Genomic DNA, 9,564 nt, shown 5'->3' on the forward strand with positions numbered 1-9,564 from the left:
CTGGTTAAACTTCTGTATGTACTTGTGCTACTAAACAGGAACGTCCCTTTTCCTTCCCTAAGTCCTTCTGCTTTTACAAGTCAGTGCCTCTCGTAAAGCGATCAGATCACCCGATAAGAGCAGTACAATAGCACGTACTCCCATAGAGAAACCAGAACAATGGATTAAAAAGCAAACCACGCTTCAGCAAATTAGTCATTTGCCTCTGAATGAGAAAGAAAAAAAAAAAAAACACATCTTCATTCATCATTTCTACACAGTTAGCAAGTTAATCACGGTTCCCAAAATATTCATTTTCAAGTACTGAATATTTTTATTCTTAAACCTGTCTAAGGATAAATAAATAGAACCTGAAATCTGCATTTCAGGTTTTAGTTTAAAGGAATGCCACTGAGACAGTGTCATTTTGCATGACAGATAAGGTGCAATACTCAAGTAGGAGCCCAAGAAACACTTTAAGAAGCATGTTTTTAAAAAGGACAACAGAAGGGAATGAGAGGGAGGTGCCCTTCTGCCAAATGAAACTGCATAGAAGCACAGAGCTAGTTCTTTGGGCTGATCATTTGTTCTGTAAACTGCTCTAGAAATCAAGTCATATGATGGCGCTTTGATGAGTTCAAACAAGAGCATTGAGGAAGCTCTGCGCAGAGAGCTCCGACCACAAACTCTTGCTGTGCAGAGGATACACCATAAAAAAGGAAAGCAGTTTTCCCAGGATGAGGCTAATCCTGTGCACTCCTGGCATGCTACATTGCTTGTGGCACAGTGGCCTGTCCTTGCACTCTTTCCCCTGGAAAGTACCCCTGGGGACCCCTCTGTTGGCTCCCAAATTCTCCCCATCTTCCTCAAATAGTGCTGGAGCACATCTACAAAAAAAATAAATTGATATAGGGAATTGATACTAGACTTAAAGCCTCCATAGGGCATTAAACTCTCACGAGGTCTCTGTACAGAGATTTTTCTTCTGCTCCTCCAGCTTGCTTGCAGGAACTAGGCGACTCTTTCCTTTCGGGGAGGGCCAGAGCCATAACAATGCAACTCTCTGTCAACGCGCATACCCTCAGCTGCAAGAAGAGTTAATACAGTCAGCAGGACTTGGTCAGATTGCACAACGACCTCCTGGATGTTCTAGCAGCCAAACAGTGCCAGGGCATACCTAAATATTAAAAAAAGACAGGCTGAGCTACATATCAGTTCTGTATGCAATAGGATTAAACTTGGTAACTTCTGGGCAGGTAGAGAATCAGAAGCGCCAATCAGCAAATAGAGAACCTCACCAGGGCCCAATTTAAAGCGTCCAGTTTTTAAGGAGAAGAAAAAAAAAAAAAAGTCCAGCAAATGTCAAGTTTCCAACAGGCTTGAAGAACGTTCCCTTGAAAGCGCTGCAGTCAGCCCTCACAAGAGGGGACAGGAAGGTTCAACCCAATTTGCAGCTCTTTTATCTGAGAGATTCCCAAGATAAATCACTCATCTCTTCCTCCAAATGGCCTGTTAGAAAATCTCGTGCTGCTGTAAATTTAGTTTTTAAGAGATAAGAACAATGTACAAGTGGCTAAGTAATATCTTAGCTTGAATAACAATGCTGCATTTCCACACAAATCTACCTTTCCAAAGAAAGATTGGTGTGCCAGCCATCAGGAAAGATTTCTCTTTATGTTTTCCTCAGAATAAAATAAGCAGCAGACGGGCTTTCTTTTCTTAGCTGCAATTTCTATGCTTTTTACACCACGCAGAACTTTCAGGATAAAATTATACATAAGATGTAACCAGAGGATCCCAAACTGGTAATCAAAGAGCATCCAAGATGCAAGGACTGGCACGAAAAGAGCGACCACACTGGCTACCAGAAGGGGAGGAAGGTTTCCTCTTCAAAAGTTGCTGCAAACCTCTACATCGATCACTCAGCAGGGATAAATTACATATTTTACTAAGCTTCCCTGCTGCCCAACAAAAAGATGTTGCTCCTCTTTTTCAGCTTCAAGTATCAGTAGGCATCTGCCACAGGTAACAGAAAGCCAACTTCCATTGGATTTTGTTGCCTGCTCACAGGTAACAAAAAAAAAACACAACCAAATACCAACAAAATCCCTGCTACCAAAAACCTCTAAGACACATCAGCATTTGCTCTTCTGCTGGTCACAGAAATGAAGCCACAGCGATGCCACAGAATACACGTGGGGACATTAAGAAAAAATAAAGTGTTTTTTTCATGCTAGCTCGGTACAAATGTAAGATCTACTGTGCTTCGAACTGTACAGAAAACAAAACAAAACGTCAAAACCTCAGCCACAAAGGGGTCCTTTGTATTCAGAGAGCTAATTCTGTAAGCAGACGGGCAAGAAACAGTCACAGGTACTGGAAAGAAGCGCAAACACGTTTCCTAGGACAGCAGCTTGCCAGGCAGGCCTGAATATTTCCAGCACTCAGTAGCAGTAGGTGTTCTGAAATTAGTTCAGGGATAAGAGATCCAGCCAATCTGCTTCATAAAGCTCCTTCCCATTTCCTTTCCTTGACATTTCCCAGTGGCAAAAAGAGCTGTCGAGGTACTGACCAAGCAGGTTCCCAGAATGTAATTAAAATACTGTATTTTCCAGGTTAAAGTCATTAGGACTGAGTAAGAATACGGGCAATTATACAGCACCTAAACTTGTTCTTCAACGTTTTTAAAAGATTTAAAAAGAGAAGGCGGCTAAGAACTACCACCTTTCCAAAGCATTACCTTTATAGCAGCAAAGTTACCTTTGCAAACTGAACTACTTTAGACCGATTCCTGCCTGTGTCCACAAGTCCCATGTTATTTAACATTTCCAAACCGAGCGGGCCATGTCAGTAACCTTATCCAACAGCTTCTGAACTTCAAGGAGAAAAGGTACTTTCCATGTAGCTCATGTGGGCAAAGGCAGCGGGCACCTACCCTTTTAGGTCTCTATTTTCTGTAACCAGCACAAGAGCACTGTCAAGGGCCACGGGAAGAAACCAGCTCCTCAGAATAATTTTTCTTCTTGCACACAATAGAAAATTTAGCTTGTCTTTTGGTAAATGACGCTCAGACACGCAATGCCATCACGCATGGGGCAAAAGTAACAGAAGAGAAAACCTATAAACTTTAACAAGCATTTACGCTCCTGGATGCCAGCGCAAGCAACGTGCAGAATCGGGTAATAAAAAAATAAAGTCACCTGAAAATAGGTAAGTTACACCTTTTTATAAGACACTTGTACACTTGTCCCTACTTTCCTCCTGGAAAGAGCTAGCTGGTAAAGCAGAAGCCTTAAAGGGTTTGCACATTTGTAAGTCCAAGGGAAAAGTTCACCTAGGCAAATGAACTGCAGATACAGTATTTTTGGGTAATGAACCGGCACAAGCAGCAGACTACGTGCTGCCCCCCCACACAACAAAAAGGTGCAGGAAGGCGAGATTACACAACAGCAGCATCAGGTGTTTTGTAGGCATCACAAGACCCCAGAAAAGAACTCTGTTAGGAAGACGATGCAAAAGCGGTGGCGTTTTACCCATTTTCCATTTATCAGGAGGCACTCCTGCAGACCTCGGCGGGCTCCAGCTGCTCCCTCATGCACTCAGTCCTCCTGTGCTCTGCAAGAAAGTTCCTCCCGTCCTTGAGGCGAGGCTGTCCCTCCGCTACGCTCACAGATCAGCTCCTGAGGAGCCCTCCCCGAGGTGCTGCAGGCTCCCAGCGGCTCCTGCTCGCAGAAATACCTCAAGGTCTCGGCGGCTTCACCGAGATCCACCCCTCCCAGCCCTGCTGCTGCCCAGATTGGCAGGGGCAGAGCCAAGCGTCCTCCTCCCGCTGCTCCCAAATGCCAGAGCCAAACCCTCCACAGGGGCTGTGCCCGGCTCCTTCTCCACCGAGGTGCTCGCCCCCTTGCTGCCCCAAAACGCCCTCCTCAGCACCCGCGGGGACCCGCAGGGCTGCAGCGGGCACCCCGCTATCGCGACATCCCCCCCGCTTTTTGTCTCCTCACCAGAAGAAAGTGTTGGTGCCGTCGTCGTACACCTCGGACTCGGTGCTGCGGCGGGGGCCGGGGCCGTCGGGCTGCTCCTCCAGGGCGGCCTTGCCCAGCGCCCCGCCGGGGCCTCGGCGCTCGCCGCGCCTCATGGCGGCCACGGCCGCGCGTGCCCGCCACGGGTGCGCGCCGAGGCCGCGCTCGGCAGAGGGAAGGGGAGGGGAAAGGGCGGGGCGCGCCCCCGCCGAGGTGCGCGGGGCCGCGCGCAAGCGCACAGCGGGGAGGGAGGGGGGAATGGAGGGAGGGGGGAGGCTCCCGTTGTCATGGCGGCCTGAGGGGGGCATGGCGCCGAGCTGCCCCTCGGGGTGGTTTCCTCATGGGCAGCGCACTGACATCCCCGGGGCTGTCCCCCTCAAGGGGTGTGTCACACAGCACAAGTCGCACTCCTCCCTAGGGCTCTTCTGTCTTTGTCATGGCTTCCTCCGTCCCCTCAGGAAGCTGTCCGCTGAGGGCAACTCCTGTGGGGGCAATGGAGGATGGTGGAGGAGGAGGTCCCCGGGCATCTTGTCCCTGCCCGTGGAACTTCATGATCTCTGAGGTCCCTTCCAACCCCAGCCATTCCATCGTATGGTCACGGCCCCACACAGGTCACTTCACAGATGTCACTTCAAAAGTTGCTCCATTATCCTCACTGCCGATCACAAAGCGCAGCACCCCCAGAGCAAGAAGTTCACAAAGCTTGTTGAAAACAGGGTGGGAGAAGGGAGCTGGGGCTAACCAAAGGCTCAGCAGGGTTTCAGGCTGTTGACTCTGACTGTTCAGTTTCCCTGCAAGCATCCCCAGCGCCATCAGCCATTTCCTGGCTGATCCTTGGTGAATGCACCTTGAGCTTGTGAAACCTGAAAGTATTCTTTGTTGGGGGTGTAGTTACAGCTCACTGTGGCAGGTATTTGCTCTGTCTGCAGGAAAAACAAAACAAAACCAATTGGGAAAACAGCCCTTTCAGCTGGAACAGGACAATGTTATGCTAAGAGTACACAAGTACATCTCAGCTTCTGTAGACAGTAGCAGTATTGTGGCAATATTTGATGCTCAATTTCTGTATCTTTTGACAAAAGTCATGAAAGAATAAAGAAAGTAATTAAAGAAAATGGCTTATTTTTATGTCTACTCACTTGAATTATCTGGGGACAAGTGATCCTTGCCAGACTGTTCTGCAGCTTTCAAGGAGCCCAGAGCGTGCACTCATGTTCCTTCCACCCCTGGCATCCTGGTTGTCCCAGCTCCTTGCGGACTGAAACATTAACTATTTATAATCAGTTTTTGCATTTGCAAAAGTGGCAGCATTTTGCTGGCAAAAGCTTTCAGTTTCCCAATGGGCAGCCTGACCAGGACTAGTGGTCGCATAGGAGCCACCTGCTTGCTTGTTCAGACACACATGAGGATATTGCTAGAAAGGCAAGTCCAGATGCACGGGTTGGGTGCTCCCATGCCCCCAGGCCTGCTGTATTCTTATTCCTCCTTGACCCCTTGTGGGGTCTCTTACCTGCAGCAGAACATCCTGAGCTTTCCAAACTCATGGTGAGGATCAGGCTCTTCGACCAGAATAAACCCAAACGTGAGATACTGCTCCTGGCCTGCGGGTAGGGAGGCCTTTCTTTCCAGCAAGATGCTAGAGCCATCCTGGTGCTTTCTGTGTTAGCAGACACCACATGGGAGAAGAAAACCCTGGAGGAGCAAAGACGAGAAGCCAAAAAAGAAAGGAGGGAAAATATTTCTGTGACTGTGAAGGAATGAGCTGGCCGCATGATGGCAGCAGCCAGCTAGGCAAAGAGCAAGGTGTGCAGGGTGATGAGCAGCAGGGATTGCTTGTAACCACCAGCTAGGAGCTATTAGAGCCATTTGTGTGTGAAAGGAGCTTCGCTGGGTTGGCAACGCTACCATTCTGCTTGTTTGCTCTCTTGTTAAAGACAGAGCAAGTCTGTGTAGCTGCCACACCTGAGCAAGGATTCAACCAAAGATTTTCCAAGAAGGCTGAATACTGCTGCCCTTTGAGAAAAAAAACAATTCTGCAGGTACACTTCAGGCTACTGCACAGTCTCCTACTGACCTGAAATGCCCTCTCTCTCCTGGCAGCCCTGCTATGTTTTATGAGACCTTAGCCTGTTCCAAGAGATGCCACCAGCTCCCACTGCAAAAGCAAAGGCTGCAGTCACACAGCTTTGCGTCACATTGGGAACATCCACCACATCTCACAAAGGAAAACTAAACAAGCTCTACGTTAGTGTCCCTTTCTGCCCAGCCTAAAGCCCTGACATGTGCAAAACAAATTAAGAACAGTACTCACCAGGCAACAGCTGACGCAGCTTTCTGCGGTCACGGCAAACACTGAGTCAGGTCCAAACCTTCTGGGCGCTTATGGATTCCTACCCTTCTTATATCTATTGACATGGGTCCATCACCACTGCTTTGGGCCTTCAGGACAGGCAGAAATTCTCCAGGACCCAGCTTTTCTGAGGGTCTTTTTTTCAAGGAGCTACAGCTCATTGGCCTGGTACAGCTGGAAGAAATGCACAAGAGGCTAAAATCGTACAGCCAGAGCAGAAGTTAGAGCTGATGGCATAAAATGCAGCTTGCGAAGTGCAGTCAGGACTTTGGAAGAAGTTTTTTCATGAGGAGGGTTGTGCAGCACCAGGTCACGTGAAGAGGTGGAGGAATGAATCTCTGTCAATTGAGGCTTTCAAGACTCAGCCAGACAGAGCCCCGAGGATCTTATGCCAACAGTTCACCCACTTGGAGCAGGAGGTTAGACTGGAGACCTCCAGAGGCCCCTTCCAGCAGCACTTCCATGTTTCCACACCTTACAGGATGAAGCCCCCCAGTACTTTCACCTGGAGCAGCACCACCTCGCACAGCCAGAAGGCTACAACGTGCTGCTTTCTGTCACCTCCGGAGCCACAGCTGGCCCTCTCCAGCACACTGGCTCTTCCTCTGCCTTAGTCTCAAATTTCAAAACAAGTTTTGCCCTCAAAAGTGGAAATTTTCCCATCCAGAACCACTTCCCTTGAACTATCTCCACAGCACAGCTGGTGGTGCTAGATGACAGCAGCTCGAGCATTCAGACCCAATATATTCTTGCCAGGCTCTCAGTATCTGGACAGCTTGCTCATTAGCACTGTTGTCTAATAAGATTTTTTTATAGCTGCTGAGAAACATATGCACTGCAATCAAACCTGAAGCTTCGTATGTTCGGCAAGTATTAGGCTTTATACAGTGGCTCGACATCGCTGGCTTCTGTCTGATTCTTGTCTTCCCTGCTTTTCCAATAGCAGGTAGGATTCAAGCCCAATGTGAATTATCTTCTGCCCATTTCCCTTAGCACATTTTCTTGGAAACTTCTGTTTTTTGACTGATGTCTTCAAAATTAAGCCAAAGTCCTACAAACTTTTTTTTTTTTTTTTCCTCTACCCATTTTATGCCACTCATCTTGCACAAACAGAATGGCTAATTTCTTTAATTGCTAAGGATCTCTCTGGGTGCTAGGCTGCCACACGAGGCTGAGCAGCCAGTTCTCATCTCTGCATATCTGGGCAGGATGAAGGATCTCTGCCTCCAGTCAGTTCATAAGTGGCACAGAGGTGCCTCACTGAAACACAGCCCTTCTAACAAAAAAAATAATAATAATAATTTAAAAAGTTGCAGTTTGACACCAACCACATTTAAACAACTTCTTCCAAATGATCTTTCTTCCTTTGTGTCCTTCCAGCCAGATGCACAGGAAGGCAATACCCTTCAAACTCTTGGAAAGAAGGAAAGAAATCAGAGGCCCTGGGGACCTAAAAGACCAAATAAATACTTTATCACCATCCTAAATTAGGGCTGCATGCATGCAGGATCACTTTGGAGCACTCAGAAGAGGACTGCTCTGTCAGAAAGCATCACTGCGAGGCAAGATGTAGACAGGCATCCTCTTTCTAGTAGAAGTGGTTTAATACATGAAGCTTTCAACTGTCTGTTACCACTTCTCAGATGGAAATCACGTCTGGCTGGGACTGACAGGACAAGGGAGTGCTCCTAGAGAGCTTCAGTACTGCCTCGCTCAGTGCAGGTCAAACCACTGCCCAAAGTGGTTGAAACGTGTCAGGCTGATGTGATACCACAGCAGATTAGGAGGTATTCACGTGACTGACCCCAGCAGCAATAAACCGTTACGGGCGATACCATCTCAGATCACTCTGGCTGCTTACAAAGCATTTGTGCTGTTGCAATGCCTCAGCAAACGCACAAGCTGGAGCTTCGCAACACCTCACGCCTTAACCAGATTTTCCACCGACAGGCTGGAGAGTTCATAATTTTCCCCCCCTGCTTTTAGTTTCCCATGCTGCCATCCTCAGCACCGTTCCCCCAAGAACACTAAACACCAAGGCAGAGTGTTGCAGGAGAGTTACGTGAGGAGGAAAGCACTGAAATAAGCACACCATCAATTTGGCTGCTGGCCTCGCTGCAAAAGGAGCTGAATCTTGCCAGGGCAGAGCCAAATGCCTCCTGAACTGAAGAAGAAAAAGTTCATTGTTTCCTCCAAATGCCATGAGAGACACCACAGAGGTCGAACACCTAGGACAAAGAGCCAGTCTGCAGGCACAGACTCACCTTCCCCGCTGGCTAGCAAAGCCCACGAGCTCTTGGGACTGGTGCTGGAAGCAGCTGCTGCCCGTGTTCAGTGAGCTGCCCTATCTGCAGAGCAAAGTCCTCCCAGCCCTCCCTGGCAAAGTTTGCAGGACGAAGACACAGATGTGCAGGTAGAGCCACGTGGCTGTCCCACCTTTCCGTTTAACCCAGCCGTGCTCAAATTGCAAAGGGCTTTGATATTCTGTCGGGAGACATGGAAAGCACCATGGATCCTGTCTTAAAAGGCTTCACTCCTTTCCCACATAAACACATGCGTGTTCTCCCACACCCGTGGGGAGCTGCTGGCAATTAGGACAGTTTTCCCCTTCTGGCCAGCCCTACAGATCGCTTCTGGGAGGCTAAAGGTCGCTCCTTGCCCTGCTCTACCCTTGACTTCAAACACAGCAGGAAATCCAGAAGACGGCTCTTTTTAAAAAATGGTAATTGCAGGGCTGATTCACCGTCTGTTCAAGGCACTTGGCAAAGCCACAGAATGACTGCAAAAAACAGCGTGGAGATGCCAGCTGCCTTTCCTGCCAAGATACACCTGGGTTACCCCCCAGGACTCATTTTATATAAGAGCTACCCAACGCAACGCACTCGGAGAGCACAGGAGAATCCAAACCAGGGGATGACTAACTCTTCTGGGAAAAGGCAGCTCTTCTTATCTTGGAAACTAAAACAAGAAACCACCATAAAACATATAGGGAGAGTTGTCAGACATGGCTCACACATCATGTTTTCACTGTCTCTTGTAAAAAGAGAGCGCTATACCCGGCTCCAAGCTGTAGGTCTGGATGAATTGAGCCTTTGTGATCATATAAGCAAGCAAACAAAAACATTTGTGTTTCATTTATGATTTCCAGTGGGTCACCTCCAAGCACCTTGCCACAAATGCCATCAGGGAAGCAGGGACTGAAGCTGTCACACG

General features: G+C 48.3%; 1 protein-coding gene across 2 annotated transcripts in view; it reads right to left on the bottom strand.

Annotated features, from left to right (window-relative positions):
- Nucleotides 1–4,184, bottom strand: part of PTDSS2 (phosphatidylserine synthase 2) — a 39,831-nt gene extending 35,647 nt beyond the window's left edge. The window contains exon 1 of one of the 2 annotated variants that reach the window (XM_027459163.3): nucleotides 3,984–4,184. In XM_027459163.3, coding sequence (XP_027314964.3) covers nucleotides 3,984–4,117 — 134 coding nt within the window. In that variant the 5' untranslated portion in view covers nucleotides 4,118–4,184. Of the gene's footprint in view, nucleotides 1–3,512; nucleotides 3,808–3,983 lie in introns of those variants that run through there. The other variant, XM_005030559.6, reaches the window with a different exon arrangement.
- Between the last annotated feature and the right edge of the window lie 5,380 nt (nucleotides 4,185–9,564).

Source organism: Anas platyrhynchos, chromosome 5 (assembly GCF_047663525.1).
Source record: "Anas platyrhynchos isolate ZD024472 breed Pekin duck chromosome 5, IASCAAS_PekinDuck_T2T, whole genome shotgun sequence".
Lineage (NCBI taxonomy): Eukaryota > Metazoa > Chordata > Aves > Anseriformes > Anatidae > Anas > Anas platyrhynchos.